The 19,738-nt window shown below is 43.3% G+C and overlaps 1 protein-coding gene across 1 annotated transcript in view; it reads right to left on the bottom strand.

Annotated features, from left to right (window-relative positions):
- Positions 1 to 10,386, bottom strand: part of LOC115107590 (striated muscle preferentially expressed protein kinase-like) — a 138,175-nt gene extending 127,789 nt beyond the window's left edge. Inside the window, 1 exon segment of the mRNA XM_029631020.2 lies at positions 9,178 to 10,386. Within this exon segment, the coding sequence (XP_029486880.2) occupies positions 9,178 to 9,604 (427 nt within the window). The 5' untranslated portion in view covers positions 9,605 to 10,386.
- Between the last annotated feature and the right edge of the window lie 9,352 nt (positions 10,387 to 19,738).

The raw sequence follows: 19,738 nt of genomic DNA, 5'->3' as shown, positions 1-19,738 counted from the left end.
ACAAGTGTTGCCCTGACGTGGAGGCTTTATTTAACCCGCGATGCAATTTGTGGTCAGCTCAGACAGACAGACTGCCATGCCATGCCATGGTCACCCTGTGTAGTCAGGAGCTCAATAGGAACATGGGAATTGCAGTTCAGCTACAGATGCAGGTTTGTTATTCAACACTTCAGTCCTCATTGTTGTGTTTGTAATACAAAACATGTATCTACTACTTACAGTCAACTGAACTCTTGCTGCACACTGAAAAACAAACAGGCAGTGTGAGTCAATCACTTTGATATATTACAGAGGCATAAGGGTTTTAGAAAATGAGAATCAAGAGCCAAGATAAAAAAGGTGAACAGAAAAGGCTGTTGTGCTTTTTCACAGCAGAAATAATACTGATGATCTGGGATATCATATGAGGCACATGCCTCAGCAGACTTACACACACACAGAGTGATCCTTTGAGTGATTCTGTCCAAATAGTCTAAGATGGCTTCCTTCCATTCCTTATCACTTTAACGTCCAATGATCTAAATGAGTGAATGGTGCACTCACTACAATTTCCAAAATGCATATTGCCCAGAGTGTATTTCTTTTTTTGTTGTTGTTGAGAGAGAGACAATCTATCCACTTCTTCAAATGTTTAATTATACAAAGAGCGATAAGGCCGGTTCAAAAAAAAAAGTGATTAGAGCACCTAGTCATGGGTTTCACAGCTTTACTGTGATTGAACCATGATTGTGTAAGTGCACTATATTGGCTGGACATTTCAAAAGAAGAAGAAGGCAAGGATACCCTGTGTCATTATGATGCTGTCAGATTTAGTTCAGATATAGTATAATGTTACAGGAACTAGGTAGCTAGGATTTAATGAAGGGCACCAGATTAGCTATAATAGCTAGCTAGAAATTAATGTAGTAGCACACGGTTCAGCTCGCTAGCTGGCTTTCCACTACAGCCACACAGTTTAAAAGCGGGTATGTGTCGTGTCTACTGCTCCTCTCATTGCTTGGATATCCATGAATGTGAAGAGATAGCTAGCCTATTATCTGAGTCCGTGTAGCGCTAGACTATATCCAAGACCGTGTAGTGCTATCATAGCTAAAATCCAACCTCTGCCTCACAAAGCCATTGTCATATCTAAAGTCGATCTGACCACATCATAACGATGGTGAAGAGTTTTCCTACTAATTATTTTGACTAAATTGTCATTGCCACCCATTCAGAATGCCTGCGATCACTACCCAGCTAGCACAGTGGATCTGGGCCTATTCCCGGGCTGAGAGTTGGGGCACTCAGCTGAGAGTCAGACTCGCCGACGTCATGTGGCCCGAGTCTGGGCCACCTTCGGCAGTATTACTTATGGCTAGGATGCAGGGATTGAGCTCGGGCCGATTCCGGTGTGAGTTATCTGGCCCAAACATATTAGTTGCGGCTCGGGCCGATTCCGGTGAGGGTTATCTGGCCAAAATGTATTACTTGGGGCTCGGGCCAATTGGGGCTACACTCTGGCAGATGATTACACGGGCTGCTTTATATAATTAGCATTTCATTATTTATTTATTTTTCAATATTTTCCTCATTGTTTCTGTGATCAAGAAATATTTTTTTGTGGATGGGTATAATTTGTATGTACAGTATAACAGTAATATTTCAAAATCGTGTAATTTTGTATACATTTATTTCAATTTAAATCTGTCCGCTTCTGGTGGGGATTCTTGTAAGATGCCGACAAAGTAGGCTGAAAAACAAAAATGAAAAAAAAATATATATATATATATTTCACATTTATTTAACCAGGTAGGCCAGTTGAGAACAAGTTCTCATTTACAACTGCGACCTGGCCAAGATAAAGCAAAGCAGTGCGACACAAACAACACAGAGTTACACATGGGATAAACAAACATACAGTCAATAACACAATAGAAAAGTCTATATACAGTGTGTGCAAAAAAGACAATGAATAGGCCATAGTGGCGAAATAATTACAATTTAGCAATTAAACACTGGAGTGATAGATGTGCAGAAGATGAATGTGCAAGTAGAGATAATGGGGTGCAAAGGAGCAAAAAATAAATTACAATATGGGAATGAGGTAGTTGGGTGGGCTAATTACAGATGGGCTATGTACAGGTGCAATGATCAGTAAGCTGCTCTTACAGCTGATGCTTACAGTTAGTGAGGGAGATATAAGACTCCAGCTTCAGTGATTTTTGCAATTCGTTCCAGTCATTGGCAGCAGAGAAGGTGGCCAAAGAAGGAGATGGCTTTGGGGGTGACCAGTGAATTATACGTGCTGGAGCACGTGCTATGGGTGGGTGCTGCTATGGTGACCAGTGAGCTGAGATAAAGCGGGGCTTCACCTAGCAAAGACTTATAGATGACCTGGAGCCAGTGGGTTTGGCGACGAATATGAAGCGAGGGCCAGCCAACGAGAGCATACAGGTCATAGTAGTGGGTAGTATATGGGGCTTTGGACAAAATGGATGGCACTGTGATAGACCGCATCCAATTTGCTGAGTAGAGTGTTGGAGGCTATTTTGTAAATGACATCGCCGAAGTCAAGGATCGGTAGGATAGTAGGTTTTACAAGGGTATGTTTGGCGGCATGAGTGAAAGATGCTTTGTTGCGAAATAGTAAGCCGATTCTAGATTTAGTTTTGGATTGGAGATGCCTGTTGGTGCTAGGGGGCAGTATTTTCATTTTTGGAAAAAAAAACGTTCCCGTTTTAAACAGGATATTTTGTCAGGAAAAGATGCTAGAATATGCATATAATTGACAGCTGTCGATAGAAAACACTCTAACGTTTCCAAAACTGTAAAGATATTGTTTGTGAGTATAACAGAACTGATGTTGCAGCCGAAAGCCTGAGAAAAATCCAATCCGGAAGTGCCCCAGGTTTTGAAAGCGCTGCCTTCCAATGACACCCTATTTGGCTGTGAATGTACCATCAACGAGCTTACGCTTTCTACGTATTCCCCAAGGTGTCTACAGCATTGTGACGTAGTTTTACGCATTTCTGTTGAAGAATAGCCGTATGCGGCCACATTGAGTAAGTGGTCACATGGTGGTTCCGAGAGAGATTCTCGCGTAAAATACAGAGGTAGTCATTACTCCAATCGGTCCTACCGAAAAACTAATTGTCCCAAAGGATATATTATCGAATATATATTAGAAAAACACCTTGAGGATGGATTCTAAACAACGTTTGCCATGTTTCTGTCGATATTATGGAGCTAATTTGGAATATTTTTCGGCTTTGTGGTGACCGCAATTTCCGGGCGATTTCTCAGCCAAACGTGAAGAACAAACGGAGCTGTTTCGCCTACAAAAATAATATTTTGGGAAAAAATGAACTTTGGCTATCTACCTGGGAGTCTCGTGAGTGAAAACATCCGAAGTTCATCAAAGGTAAACGATTTAATTTGATTGCTTTTCTGATTTCCGTGACAAGGTTGCCTGCTGCTAGCAAGGCATAATACTATGCTAGGCTATGATAAACTTACACAAATGCTTGTCTAGCGTTGGCTGTAAAGCATATTTTGAAAATCTGAGAGGGTGATTAACAAAAGGCTAAGCTGTGGTTCAATATATTTCATTTGTGATTTTCATGAATAGGAATATTTTCTAGGGATATTTATGTCCGTTGAGTTATGCTAATTATTGTCAGGCGATGATTACGCTACCGCATGCGGGTTTGGGAGTCTGGAAGGAGAGTTTACAGTCTTACCAGACACCTAGATATTTGTAGTTGTCCAAATATTATAAGTCAGAACCGTCCAGAGTAGTGATGCTAGTCGGGCGGGCGGGTGCGGGCAGCGATCGGTTGAAGAGCATGCATTTAGTTTTACTTGCATTTAAGAGCAATTGGAGGCCACGGAAGGAGAGTTGTATGGCATTGAAGCTCGTCTGCAGGTTTGTTAACCTCTTAAGTCGACCCTCTACTTTTTTGAACATTCTGTTAAAAATCGCGCAACATTTCAGCGCCCTGCTACTCATGCCAGGAATATAGTATATGCATTTGCTTAGTCTGTGTGGATAGAAAACACTCAGACGTTTAAAAAACTGGTTAAATCACTGCTGTGGCTTTACCAGAACGGCATTTACATCGAAAAGCACAGGAAAAACTGATCACTGAAAATGGGAAAATATATCCATGCGCTACTTGAACCCATTGATAAAGGTGAACCACAATTAATTGACTGAGGTTGCAGTACCTACAGCTTCCACACGGTGTCTAGAGTCTTGTCATTTCCCTTCGAGTTTTTTCTTGGTCAAACACATACAGGACACCGTATCTCCTCCGGTCTAGGACCGGATATTTTCGTTGAGTTTCTAGCCGGACATTTTTCCAGACGGACAGCTAATGATCTTTACATCGCCTCCTGATGAATTTTATCGCTTATTAACGTTTACTAATACCTAAAGTTGCATTACAAACGTATTTCGAAGTGTTTTGTGAAAGTTTATCGTCGACTTTTTGAATTAAAAAAATGACGTTACGTTTTGAAACGATGTTTTTTCCGTTTATCACACAGTCTACATATAACGATATCTAGGCTTTATATGGACCGATTTAATCAAAATAAAGACCCAAATAGTGTTTATGGGACATCTAGGAGTGCCAACAAAGAAGATGGTGAAAGGTAATGAATGTTTTCTATTTTATTGTGCGGTTTGTGTAACGCCGAAATGCTAATTATTTTGTTTACGTCCCCTGTGGGTCTTTTGGGGTGTTGCATGCTATCAGATAATAGCTTCTCATGCTTTCGCCGAAAAGCATTTTAAAAATCTGACTTGTTGCCTGGATTCACAACGAGTGTAGCTTTAATTCGATACCCTGCATGTGTATTTTAATGAACTTTTGAGTTTTAACTAATACTATTAGCATTTAGCGTAGAGCATTTGCATTTCCAGAGCTCTAGTTGGGACGCAAGCGTCCCGAGTAGAAGCAACAGGTTAACACAGTGTCCAAAGAAGGGCCCAAAGCATACAGAATGGTGTCGTCGGCGTAGAGGTGGATCAGAGAATCACCAGCAGCAAGAGCGACATCATTGATTATATACAGAGAAAAGAGTTGGCCCGAGAATTGAACCCTGTGGCACCCCCATAGAGACTGCCAGAGGATCGGACAACAGGCCCGCCGATTTGACACACTGAACTCTATCTGAGACATAGTTGGTGAACCAAGCGAGGCAGTCGTTTGAGAAACAAGGCTGTTGAGTCTGCAAATAAGAATGTGGTGATTGACAGAGTTGAAAGCCTTGGCCAGGTCGATGAAGACTGCTGCACAGTATTGTCTTGTATCGATGGCGGTTATGATATCGTTTAGGACCTTAAGCGTGGCTGAGGTGCACCCATGACGAGCTCGGAAACCAGATTGCATAGCGGAGAAGGTACGGTGGGAAAGGCAGGGTAGGAAATATATAGGTATGTAGACAGTTTGGGTCTAGAGTGTCTCCCCCTATCAAGAGGGGGATGACCGCGGCAGCTTTCAAATCTTTAGGGATCTCAGACGTTACGGAAGAGAGGTTGAACAGGGGTTAGGATGGGCCGATTCCTCATTGCTAGCTGGGTAGGCACGAGGCGAAGCCGACCTCTGTCTGAGCCAAGTGTTAAAAGGCCTTGTATTTGTGTGGTACTGGCCAGGTAACCGTCCTAACCCCCACCAATAAGCCAGTTTAGCTAAAATCATACTCCTGGGACCTATAGGCTGACCACGAATATCTACTGTATTGAGTGGGCATCTTCAGAATATAGTATCAACATGTTTTGAGAGGATGTGTGGGTTTGAAATAAAATGTGTCTCATTCCCTGGTCATTCAGATTTTAGTTTTGATAATAGAGACCTCTGAAAACCTCTTCCAGGAGGGTGGGTCTATTATTAGCTGTGATGTCTTCCTGTGTAATTGGAGACACTGTGGCCTATTAACATTACACAAATCTGAGGCCTGGCACATTCCATGGGTATAAATAACATGCGGTGCAGAGATGGTCGTCTATGAGGGGGAAGGGGATAGTGAGAGAGAGGGGAGAGAGAGAGGCAGAGGGGTAAGGCACTACCAATGACTGATAGGACAGCTGTAGACTAGGCACAGTCAGGGCTGAGGACTGAAACACAGAGTTTCAAGTGAGGACAGTTTCAAGAGTCAAAGAGCAAGAAATCATTTGTTTACACCCATTTGATTGAAAAGCACTTTGTAGCAGTAAAGACAGAGGAGGCTGTTGAAGCTGAGGGTGTCCTAAAAAAATGTATGCCATACAGGTGATATTTGAATCACATACTGTAATTTCTGTACGAAAACAAGAAACTCTCAAGTCCACACTGTTGCATAATAATATCACAAGAGTATAAGCTGCAGTATAATCCAATTTTATTGAATGCTTGTTCCACACAAACAACTTGTACTGTAAAAGTTACTGCCTTAAAAAATTGAACCCGACGCCGGCAATGAAAGAAGCTGCAGTGCGAACAGGAGATCTTAGGCATGTTTGAAACAATAATTCCTCTGATTGGGAGCAGGCTTTAGCCAGGGTAAAAACGCTAGATCTGTATACCACTGAATACCTGGTGTTACATCTGATGATCAAGACCAGTCAACCCATCCTGCAAGACAAACATGGCCAAAAGACAGGCATATTTATGTATTTCCAAACAGCATTTATTACCCTTTTCATACTATCATCCAGACCTGAACAAAACTGTGTTTGCTCTGATATTTTCACACTTTGCTTTTCAACACGGTTCCAGCAACTATGGTGGATGCGTAACTAGGTCAGCCCAATACAGCTTGGTTTGGCTCAGCTCAGCTTGGCTCAGTAGTGTGATCATTGCGTGCTGATTCCTGGATGCATGAATCATTGGTCTATCAGTCATGTAGCTGATTTTCATACAACTAAAGGGTGTCACTGATTTAATAATGAGCACATACCCTACAAATTATTGTACACACATGCATATCCGTATGTAAGGCTCTATGTAAGACTGAGAGCTAGATTCAATCACACTGCCACTGTATGTTTTTAATATCGTAGATTAAACATACATCCAGGTAGCCTGGAAATGTAAAATTAGACTGAAAGGCTAACATGATAAAGTTTATCCTGAAAATGTGGAAAGATATGCAGGAAATAAGCTCTCACAGTCTCACTGCAGAATTGGACATTCATCCATTTTCTTTTAATGTCAAATTTCGAACTTGCTCCAAACGTCAAACTCCAAAGGGTTTTTGTTGCTCCTGCTGCTCTGTTTTTTATTTTTTATTTATTTCATTTCACCTTATTTAACCAGGTAAACTAGATGAGAACAAGTTCTCATTTACAACTGCGACCTGGCCAAGATAAAGCAAAACAGTGCGACAAAAACAACAACACAGAGTTACACATGGAATAAACGAGCGTACAGTCAATAACAAAAAAAAAGAAAGTCTATATACAGTGTGTGCAAATGGCGTAAGGAGGTAGGGCAATAAATAGGCCATTAGTAGCGAAGTAATTACAATTTAGAAAAATTACACTGGAGTGATAGATGAGCAGATGGTGATGTGCAAGTAGAAATGCTGGTGTGCAAAAGAGCAGAAAAGTCAATAAAAACAGTATGGGCATGAGGTAGGTAGATTGTGTCCAAAGAAGGGCCAGAAGTATATAGAATGGTGTTGTCTGCGTAGAGGTGGATCAGAGAATCGCCAGCAGCAAGAGCGACATCATTGATGTATACAGAGAAAAGAGTCGGCCCGAGAATTGAATCCTGTGGTACCCTCATAGAGACTGCCAGAGGTCCGGACAACAGGCCCTCCGATTTGACACACTGAACTCTGTCTGAGATGTAGTTGCATCGTTCCATATCTCCAAACGTCAAATTTCGAAGTTAAGGGTTAAATTTAGGAACTCATTCAAAATGGTTAAGGTAAGTGTGAAGGTTTGGGATAGGGTTCCATTTTTTTTTTAACTGTCCGCAAATGGGATTGAATACACAACCTTCTAATCCAGAGTCACACATCTACCACCCTAGTCCACAACACCCTAGCAAAACCCAAGCCTACTTGCCCCTAGTGGACAGTTTTGAAGGCTTTTCCCGACTTCCTCAGGACATCCAATTTGGTCAATCTCGAACGACCTGCTGATCCAGGACCCAAGAACTCCAAACAAGACAGAGCCATGCTATAATACATTATATTACATAATTCAATTTGAGATTTTGGAAATTCAAGACTTATTAGACTATTACTTTATTGACCTGATGCAGTTTACAAACACAACCCTGAAGCAACATGTCATATATATAGGCTGCCATACTTCTATGCAGTGATTTTGGATATCCTATCACTCCTGCAGCCACAAAACAGGCCTCCGGATTCAGTCATCAGGACAAAACAAGGTAACCCAGGAGGATAAAGCACTCTAACCTCTATAAAACTGTTGGCAACACTTAACTTGAAGCATGAAGGTATAATTCTTTATGATGTGTTGTAAGCATTTTTGACTTACACAATGCTTTATAATATGTTATGTCTCTATGTATCAACATTTCAACTGACTCAAAATGGCTGGTTAGTCAGGATCATCATAAATGATAACACAACATTATAAGGGGGGCATATAGTCATAAAATGCATTATAACTACATCATAATACATTATACTTGCAGGATGTATGTCAAGTGTTACCCAACTCTTCCCCATGATCCACCATTACAAATGTACAGCCTGTTGGACAAGTTGTCCATTATCACATTGCCACTGTGTCTTTGTTGGTCTTCACTATTAATCCCTCTTTAGCTCTGCACAAACATAGCTACAAATCAAATCACGCATTATGACTGGTTCAATTAAATGATTCATTATGCTATTTATGTGAAACCTTCAACTTTCCACAAGCTTTGAACATTGAGAGATTCAATAGGTAAACTGTCATGTCATGACAATGTGGAGATAATGTAAATGGCTTAAATTTTTCTAAATAATCTCAAACCTTATTTGCTCACATATTCTTGGATCAATACTCATAAGTATGGATGGCTTGAAACACCTAGGAGTATTAATTGGGGGCATGTATGGGGGGGGGGGGGGGCGCCAAAACATGGCCCCAAAACATCCTTGATTGTGCCAGAACTGAGTAGAAAAACACATTGATAAGAGGTCAAGGACTTTTAACACAAAACAATAGGATAAGTGACCTGTCTACATTACCTTCCCCCAGGTCCAGGACGGCGAGCACGGCGCTACTCCGCACCTCCCCAAGATGGTTGTTGGCAATGCAGGTGTAAAGGCCGGCGTCACTGGGCTTGCAGTCCCTGATCCAGAGGCCCCCGTATTCCTGATTATCCATATTCAGCAGATCGTCATTGTGGTACCAGTAGAGCGAGGGCTGCGGGTCTCCTGCCACCGCCACTTTCAGGCGGATGTCGCAGCCAGTACCCACAGCGGCATTCCTCATTTTGCGTACAAACACAGGAGGGGTCTGGGTGGGAAATGCGGAGGCCCCCGAGTCGGGGACCGTCTGATCGGGGATAGGATTGGCTTTGGCCCGCTTTGGCAGGAAGATGGGGCTAGGGACGTTGCGCACCCGCTCATCTGCTCCCTTCTTCAGGGTCATCTGCACCTCTGCCTTTTTCATTGTCACAGTGATGCCTTCTTATAATAGCATTAGTTGGGTATTCAAAATGGGTCCCAATGTTAACTGGACTCTTTTTCTTAATTTATTGTAGATAGTTGACGTAGAGAGATTCAAGAGAAGATTAAAAGTAAGTTTCCCATCTAGACTTGATCATTTTGATTATTATAACTATTGTTTAGCTTTTCAAATGTAACACTAACTGTTAAAGTGGTTTGAATGGGCTCTTGTATTCCTAAGAATATCCCTGTAACTTCTGCTATCAAAGTTCTAAAGCAAATAAACGTCATTACATTGGATTAGATTACCTTCAAAGTGCCCAAGCCAAAAAATAAAAAATTTGACGGCTTTGGAAGTCCAATTGGGAAAATTAGGCACATACAGTCTGTGCACGTTCTCCTGCCTGGCGGTATTTTTAGTGCAAGACCCACAGGATCATGTTGCATTAACAGCTCCCAGTCTTGCCTTCTAGAAGTTGATGGCCTCTGCCTTTCACCTTCCTTTCCCCTGGCTGGTTTCTCAACCCTCTTGAGCCGGTCCTTGGCTTGAACTCGTTTAGCGTGAGTCAAAGAGAACGTGCACTGAACTCTTGTAAATCTGTAAACTTCCCAGTTTGACCCTTAGGATTGGCTGACAAACTCACTTTGTTTCCAATTCAGTATGCACCAGGCTCAGTCACACCAAATGTACACTGTCTGTCCCCGCTCTTGTCCCAAAAGAGCTAAGCTTTCTCACTCATGATGTCCCGCAACCTCTGCCAGGCAGGTCCTTAGGGGAAGAGACAGCCACACAACCAGAAGGCATCAGAATGACAGCTGCATGCTGATATGTCTGCCCTGTCCCCCTTAGCTCCTGCCCCCTTGTCATTTTTAACCAATCGTGTGGTCTCCAGTGCATGTGGGATGGTGCCACAGTGAGCAGGGAGGTTTGATTTGATTTGTAGGTCAAATGCAGAAGCTCACAAGTAACTTCACAAAATGTATTCAGGAGGGCCAAAACATAACATTATGACTATTACTACCATTCACTAAAGGAGGGAAACGAGGTACAACACGACTATGGTGTAGTCGCACCCCGCAAACTCGATTGAAAAACTAAAATCAAACCTGACAAGACCAATGAAATCAGCACCTTGCTGGAAGCCCGGCCTTCCACAGGTGATAAATGGACGGTGCGGGGCCAAACTGGTGTTGTACCTCATTTCCCTCCTTCAGGGAACAGTATTTATAGTCATAATGTTACGTTCCCTTTCAGTTAGTACTCTTGGTACAACACTACTATGGGGAAATGAAATCAAGCCCAAAGCTGAGCCCAGCGAATACTAAATGAAACGGTCCACTGCAGACCTCCAAGACCTTGACCCCACAAGAAGCGGTATTCTGGGAATTGCGCACACTGCATGCTGCCTAGTGACCTTCCCCTGTCCCAGCTGTAAGCACACTGAAGCCCAACCCGCCACAACACAAATTTCCCCTAAAGTCAACCCTTTAAATAACGCCCAAGACTCTGCCAGACCCCCAGTGGAGTGGGCACGTACACCGCTAGGTAACCCTGTTTATACTATCTTTCCCCCTCTAAGAAATGCAATTTGTTGATCATGTGAATATAAAGTTTGTACCAACTTTTTTTTTGCTATACTGCTATATGCCAGGGAGTCTCCGCAATCCAGTGGGAGATGCGCTGCATAGAGAGCACCCAGTCGCGAGCTTCATAAGTAAAACAGACAAAAATCTGGTGAGCAGGATTAGCAAAACAGATAAAAAGCTAGTCACAGAACTGGATATGCCTGGGCCGCTCAATGTACATGCGTAAAGCTTGGAACGGGCAAGAGCAAAAGGAGGAGTTGAAAAGGGAAATATCAACAACAACAAAAAGCTTAAGACCTGTAGGACATAGCCATGACTTTTGGGGGTGAAGGTTGCATTTGCACGCAACATCACACAGGGCGAACTGAGTACAGGAAGGGTGTTAAACGTGGAGGTCCCCAACACGCATATCTGAGGTCAAAGCCATGAGCAGGTAGTTATTGTAGGAGAGGAAACTCAGATCCACAGACTCCTGTGGTTCAAAGGGGTCACACACCGAGCACCCAAAACCAAAGCTAAATCCCGAGTGGCTGCAATAGGTTTAGAGACTGGTCTGAGCCAGTGCACACCCTTTGAGGAACTGCACCACTGGCGGAAGAGCCCCTGGAGTGGCACCATCAATTCACACATGACATTCTGAAATAGCCGCCATGTACAGGCAATTTTGAAAGTATTCAGACCCCTTGACTTTCCACATTTTGTTACGTTACAGCATTATTCGGAAAAAAAAGAAAAAGTTCCCTCATCAATGTACACACAATACCCCAAAAGGACAAAGCAAAAACTGGTTTGTATATTTTTGGGCAAATTTATATTAAAAAAAAATATATCACATTTACATAAGTATTCAGACACTTTACTCAGTACTTTACTCAGTACTTTGTTGAAGCACCTGTGTCAGCGTTCACAGCCTCGAGACTTCTTGGGTATGACGCTACAAGCTTGGCAGACATGTATTTGTAGAGTTTCTACCATTCTTCCCTGCAGATCCCCACAAGCTCTGTCAGGCTGGATGGGGAGCGTCACTGCACAGCTTTTTTCAGGTCTCTCCGGAGATGTTTGATTGGGTTCAAGTCCGGGCTCAGGCTGGGCCACTCAAGGACATTAGAGAATTGTACCGAAGCCACTACTGCGTTGTCTTGGGTGAGTGTTTAGGGTTGTTGTCCTGTTGGAAGGTGAACATTCACCCCAGTCTGAGGTTTTGAGTGCTCTGGAGCAGGTTTTCATCAAGGATCTCTCTGTACTTTGCTCCGTTCATCTTTCCCTTGATCCTGACTAATCTCCCAGTCCCTGCCACTGAAAAACATCTCCACAGCATGATGCTGCCACCACCATGCTTCACCGTAGGGATGGTGCCAGGTTTCCTCCAGACGTGACTCTTGGCATTCAGGGCAAAGAGTTCAATCTTGGTTTCATCAGACCAGAGAATCTTGATTCTCAAGGTCTGAGAGTCCTTTAGGTGCGTTTTGGAAAACTTCAAGCGGGGTGTCATATGCCTTTTACTGACGAGTGGCTTCCATCTGGCCTCTCTACCATAAAGGCCTGATTGGTGGGGTGCTGCAGAGATGGTTTTCCTTATGGAAGGTTCTCCCATCTAAACAGAGGATCTCTGGAGCTCTGTCAGAGTGACCATCGGGTTCTTGCGCACCTCGCTAACCAAGGCCATTCTTCCCCAATTGCTCAGTATGACCGAGCAGCTAACTGGTTCCAAACCTCTTCCATTGAAGAATGATGGAGGCCACTGTGTTTCTTGGGTACCTTCAATGCTGCAGAGGTTTTTTGGTACTCTACCCCAGATCTGTGTCTCAACACAATCCTGTCACACAGCTCTATGGACAATTTCGCTGACCTCATGGCTTGGTTTTTGTTCTTACATGCACTGTCAACTGTGGGACCTTATATAGACAGGTGCGTGAATTTCCAAATCTTGTCCAATCAATTGAATATACCACAGGTGGACTCCAATCCAGTTCTAGAAAACATCTCAATGGTGATTAATGTAAACAGGATGCACCTGAGCTCAATTTCGAGTCTCATAGCAAAGTGTCTGAATAGTTATGTAAATAAGGTATATACAGTTGAAGTCGGAAGTTTACATACACTTAGGTTGGAGTCATTAAAACTCGTTTTCAACCACTCCACAAAAAACTATAGTTTTGGCAAGTCGGTTAGGACATCTACTTTATGCATGACACAAGTCATTTTTCCAACAATTGTTTACAGACAGATTATTTCACTTATAATTCACTGTATCACAATTCCAGTGGGTCAAAAGTTAACATACACTAGGTTGACTGTGCCTTTAAACAGCTTGGAAGTTTCCAGAAAATGATGTCATGGCTTTAGAAGCTTCTGTAAGGCTAATTGACATCATTTGAGTCAATTGGAGGTGTACCTGTGGATGTATTTCAAGGCCTATCTTCAAACTCAGTGTCTCTTTGCTTGACATCATGGGAAAATCAAAGGAAATCAGCCAAGACCTCCAAATGTCTGGTTCATCCTAGGGAGCAATTTCCAAACGCCCGAATGTACCACGTTCATCTGTACAAACAATAGTATGCAAGTATAATCACCAAGCGACCACTTAACAGTCATACCGCTCAGGAAGGAGACGCATAGGAGAGATGATCCCAACCATGATACACCATCCCAACCATGATACCTGGAGGGGGCATCATGTTGTGGGGGTGCTTTGCAGCAGGAGGAACTGGTGCACTTCACAAAATAGATGGCATCATGAAGTAGGAAGATTATGTGGATATATTGAAGCAACATTTCAAGACACTTTATGTCAGGAAGTGTGAAAAATCAAGTTTAATTGTATTTGGATGAGGTGTATGTAAACTTCCGACTTCAAATGTATATGTTTCTTTTTTTAAATAAATGTGCAAATATTTTTTTAGAATATGGCTGTAATGTAAATAAAGTGGAAAGAGTCAAGGGGTCTGAATACTTTCCAAATGCACTGTATGCTTTTTAAACGTGAAATCCATATCAATCAGTGCATCCGTTCCCAACAGAGCACTCGGGTCCCTCATCGAGAGAAACAGAGGATAAAGAGTGCTTCCTCGTGACTCGTAAAGGTCTACGTTGGCCATGCCGAACATTTCCCATCTGGGAGACCACCTAGGGGTGTGGCCACCACTCCTAAGAGAGAGCACCCCTGGATAGAAGATCTGCACCCGAGTTGAGGCAACCAGGTACATGCGTCACCCTAAGCGAGAGTATGTGCGCACTGCTCCATAGCAATGGGTATCACCAAGGTTAGAAGGGAGAGAGACTGAGTCCCCCACCTTCTGTTGATGTATGCCACCACCGTCGTAAATATTGCCCAGCACAAGCCAGTCCAACAAAGGTGGGAGGAAGCACCTGAGTGACAGATAGACCGTTAGGAACTCCAGGCTCCATGCTGCTGCCCCCCACCCTCTAGGGGATGCATTTGTCGTGATCACCCTGCAGAATAAAACTAAACTCATTAGAGTCCCCTGACAATAACAGTTGGTCCGCCACCGTAGCCCTGGCAGGGACGCCAGAAGCAAGCGGTTAGGCTGGGAGATGCGTCTAGGTGAGCGACTAGCACCTAGCACTGAAAAGGCTGCAACAACAATAGCCCCAGGGGAGCGGCTTCTATCACAGAAGCCATCATCCCCAGTAGGCGTAGGCACTGGCGGAAACGCACTGCGTGATACAGCCGAAATTGGTCTTATCAGAGCCAAAACCTGGACACCCCCTGTGTGGATAGAAAAATGTGATTTGCGAGTGAGTCTCGCTCGAGACCCCGAAACGGAATACACCTATTTTTCTGGTTTGGGACACCAGCATGTGCAGTATGTGTGTAAAACCTTTTGCCTACAGCCAGTCAATTGTAATAGCCGGTGGTGGCTCATGAGCATTCTGAATTAATAGACTCTGAGGTGCTTGCTGAAGACACAAGTCTAGAAGGGGGAGAAAGTCCAGACCACTTTTCGGAACCAGGAAATACTGGCTGTACCAGCGTTCCTGGATCTGACATAGAAACCACTCGGATTGCTGGCGTCTGGAGACACCAAAACAGGCACTGAGGCCTCGGGAGCAGTCAAAGTGATGACGCCACAAAAGCGCGGGGAAGAGCAAATAAATGGAGCCTGTACCCAGACATAACATTTTGCATGATGCAGAGCAACACTGCGCCTGCACGCCATTGGTTGGAGCAGACAATAGCAACCGTTAGGTGCCATCTGAAGGGGTGGGACGCCACCTTGTGGACTGGGAGAGATTGGTTATTTTTCCCTTTCCACCAGTCTCGACCACCATTTGTCTGCATCTGGAGAAGGGACACTTTTCATTGAACCCACATGTGGGAGACGCAACACTTCTTGTACCCTTGAACATTGTGGACCTTTGGGTACTCACAACTGTGTTTATGTACCGAGGTTTGCCTGAAGCCCAGTCTACTATGGATTCGGGGGCTCTGGCAATCAGTGACGTAATCCAATTGGCTATGCCACTTTGGGGGTACTTCTGTCACAATGAGACTCACTCGGTTTAGGCAGCAAGACGAGTACTGGTAACCGGCTGGCACCCAGTGCTGGACCCTACACATAAGAAATGGACTCCGAGAAAAAACGCTACCATGAAGCTTATCAAACCCACCTGTCATAGGTATCGGTGCCATAGCTCCTTGTAAACCAGCTGAAAAAGACTGCTCTGAAAAGCTACACTCGGCGAATAGCAAACGTTGCCACAACTCTAAAGAACATTCCCTGAAGAATCTCATTAGATAATTAACTAACGTTTTCATAGGAATGTTCCCGTTCCAAGAAGCTGTCATCAAGGCAAAGGGTGGCTATTTGAAGAATCTCAAATGTAAAGTATTTTTGATTTATTTGACACTTTTTTGGTTGCTACATGATTACATGTGTGTTATTTCATCATTTGGGTGTCATCACTATTTTTCTACAATGTAGAAAATAGTGAAAATAAAGAAAAACCCTTGAATGAGTAGGTGTTCAAAAACGTTTGACTGGTAGTTTATGTTCTAGACACATTTCATGGGAATGTTGCAGGAACATTTATGTACCCCCTCCCAAAAAACAAATCATTATACATCACATCTTGTTGCTGTTGCCAAACCAGGCCCTGGTTGATAAACCACTGATCCATTCATAGCTCTTTGTCTGTTAGTAAGGTTAGAGATCAGACCCGGGTTCGATTCCGGGCTGTATCACAACAACCGCCATAGGGCGGCGCACAATTTGCCCAGCGTCGTCCGGGTTAGCGGAGGGTTTTACCGAGGTAGGCCCCGTCATTTTAAATACATTACATTACATTTACATTTAAGTCATTTAGCAGACGCGACTTACAAATTGGTGCGTTCACCTTAAGACATCCAGTGGAACAGCCACTTTACAATAGTGCATCTAAATCTTTTAAGGGGGGTGAGAAGGATTACTTTATCCTATCCTAGGTATTCCTGAAAGAGGTGGGGTTTCAGGTGTCTCCGGAAGGTGGTGATTGACTCCGCTGTCCTGGCGTCGTGAGGGAGTTTGTTCCACCATTGGGGGGCCAGAGCAGCGAACAGTTTTGACTGGGCTGCGCGGGAACTGTACTTCCTCAGTGGTAGGGAGGCGAGCAGGCCAGAGGTGGATGAACGCAGTGCCCTTGTTTGGGTGTAGGGCCTGATCAGAGCCTGGAGGTACTGAGGTGCCGTTCCCCTCACAGCTCCGTAGGCAAGCACCATGGTCTTGTAGCGGATGCGAGCTTCAACTGGAAGCCAGTGGAGAGAGCGGAGGAGCGGGGTGACGTGAGAGAACTTGATAAAAATACAAATTTGTTCTGAACTGACTTGCCTAGTTAAATGAATGTAAAAAAATAAAATAACAAGAGATACTGATACAGTATTTTCAATGTGGATGTTTGACACATGATTACATTGTGCATGTCCATTTATACAGTAATTATGATTCAACATATCCTCACCGGGGATTAGATCTCTCAACCTTTTGGCTCACAGTACTCTGCTTTTCATCTGGGTCCAGTCGTGAATAGCTGTAATGGAAATTTTGTTGACCTTATTTGACCTGATCTTCTGCTTTTAAGACACGGTTCGATTCCTCCTTCTGGCACTACTTGATTGAGTAAATAAAACACTAAACAATCACAATGCAGTAACTATTGGTCACTGTGTATTATTATTATAATATGTGTTATTTATAGAATTGTGTCAGTTATTAATGATAAACCTTTAAACTGCACTCTTCCTCCCATCCCTCCCTCTCCCCATCCCTCTATTTTTCAGCTCAATGAAAAAACCTACACACAGTCCAAGGGTTGCAGGTCTGCCAACTTCCTTCTGGTCACACATTGTGTTCAGAGAAATATCCAATAAACCAAAGACATTGCTTTAACTGTGAATGTACTTTATTGCAGATATTTTCCTCAAATAAAATGGAGCATACATAAAATAAACAAGTTTTTACAAATGATTTACATTGGGTCTAATATGTGTGTGAGAGGGAGACTTGTATTTCAACTCAGAAAAAAAGTACACAGAATTTCCTCGAACTGTCCACATTGTTACGAATCCCTTTTGGCCCGACAGTCTAGGGGGGGATGGTAATGAGACCCGTAACATAACTCATGCAAATTATTATTGTGACAAAGTAAAAGTGTGCACGAAATAACCACGACAACAGAAATCTACCGTCAAACTCTAGGTTTATTTATAAACACACGGTAATGGGGGGAGCAGGAAAAGGGGCTGAGCTGGACCCAAGGAAAGAAACAATAAGTATTCAAAAACACCCCTAAGCTAGACTAGCCTACTTTAACAACAGCTAACTAACTAATCAAAAATACAGTGGGTGGTCCGCCCAGTTCTAACTAGTGTATTTAACAAAGTTCACCTACGGGTAGTGTATGCCCATGGGCGACTTGTCTTGGTTTCCCCCTTTTCCCACCAGCAACAAACAAACACCATAACCAAAAACAATACTCACAGGTGATGACAAAGTGCTATGGAGGTGCTTTAAACAAAAGAGAGGTTAAGACACAAAGCGAGAGTGAAACACAGAGACCTACAGACATGGCATTTACAGAGAGATTGAGCGAGAGATTGAGCTAGAGATTGAGCTCCAGAACAAACAAATGATGGGGGTTTTTAAACCATGGGGAAGGAACTGTGATAGGGTAGGAAATAGGAGGAGGTGTGTCTTCTGATTGATGATTGATTGTTGACTGATTGGGGAGTGATGGTTTTCACCTGTGAGGGGAGAAGGAGAGAAAAAGAAACACACACAGGATACACACACACACAGGATAACTGTATCCGTAACAACATTAAGCCATAGTCTTTTACAATATTATCAATCACACTTTGATTTGATAGATATATTTCGAGTAATATGTAGATATTAAGAATGGATATGAAGGAGTAGATATCTCCAATCATAAAATAAAATGGAGCAAACATTAAATAAACAAGTAATTACAACTTATTTACATTGTGGATAATGTGTGTGAGTCTTGATAGGCCCAGAGTATGCACTTCTGGGTGAGGCTGTCAGGCAGTGGTGGAGTGCATGGCAGATCTGAAAGAGAAATGCACAAAGTGACTAAGTTTTCAGCTCAACAACATGTCTGTGTGTACATCTGTTGGTGTGAGTGAGCATATGCACACAAATGTAAGGGAGGAATAAGAATATGTACATATAAATATATGGATAAGCGATGGCCGTGCGACGTAAGCAAGATGCTTTAGATGGTATAGAGCAGTATATACATATGAGATGAGTGACATAGGATATGCAAACACTATTAATGTGCCGTTATTTAAAGTGACTAATGATAGGCATTGGCAAGATGCAGTAGATGGTATAGAACAGTATATACATATGAGATGATTAATGTAGGATATGTAAACTTTATTAAAGTGGCGATATTTAAGGTGACTAGTGATACCTTTATTAAGTCCATTTATTAAAGTCGTCAGAGATTTGAGTCTGTATGTTGACAGCAGCCTCTCTATGTTGGTGATGGCTGTTTAACAGTCCGATGGCCTTGAGATAGAAGCTGTTTTTCAGTCTCTCGGTCCCAGCTTTGAGGCACCTGTACTGTCCTCGCCTTCTGGATGATAGCGGGGTGAACAGGCAGTGGCTCGGTGGTTGATGTCCTTGATGATCTTTTTGGCCTTCCTGTGTCATCGGGTGCTGTAGGTGTGATGGAGGGCAGGTAGTTTGTCCCCGGTGATGCGTCGTGCAGACCGCACCACCCTCTGGAGAGCCTTGCGGTTGATGGCAGTGCAGTTGCCGTACCAGGCTGTCATACAGCCCTACAGGATGCTCTCGATTGTGCATCTGTAAAAGTTTGTCAGGGTTTTGGGTGACAAGCCAAAATTCTTCAGCCTTTTGAGGTTGAAGACGTGCTGTTGCGCCTGCTTCACCACACTGTCTGTGGGTGGACCATTTCAGTTTGTCTGTGACGTGTACGCTGAGGAATTTAAAACGTTCCACCTTCTCCACTGCTGTCCCTTCGATGTGGATGGGGGGTGCTCTCTCTGCTGTTTGCTGAAGTC

This window comes from Oncorhynchus nerka, linkage group LG3 (assembly GCF_034236695.1).
Source record: "Oncorhynchus nerka isolate Pitt River linkage group LG3, Oner_Uvic_2.0, whole genome shotgun sequence".
NCBI lineage: Eukaryota > Metazoa > Chordata > Actinopteri > Salmoniformes > Salmonidae > Oncorhynchus > Oncorhynchus nerka.
Note: the sequence above shows the minus strand (reverse complement) of the source record. Positions and strands in the feature narration are given on the sequence as shown.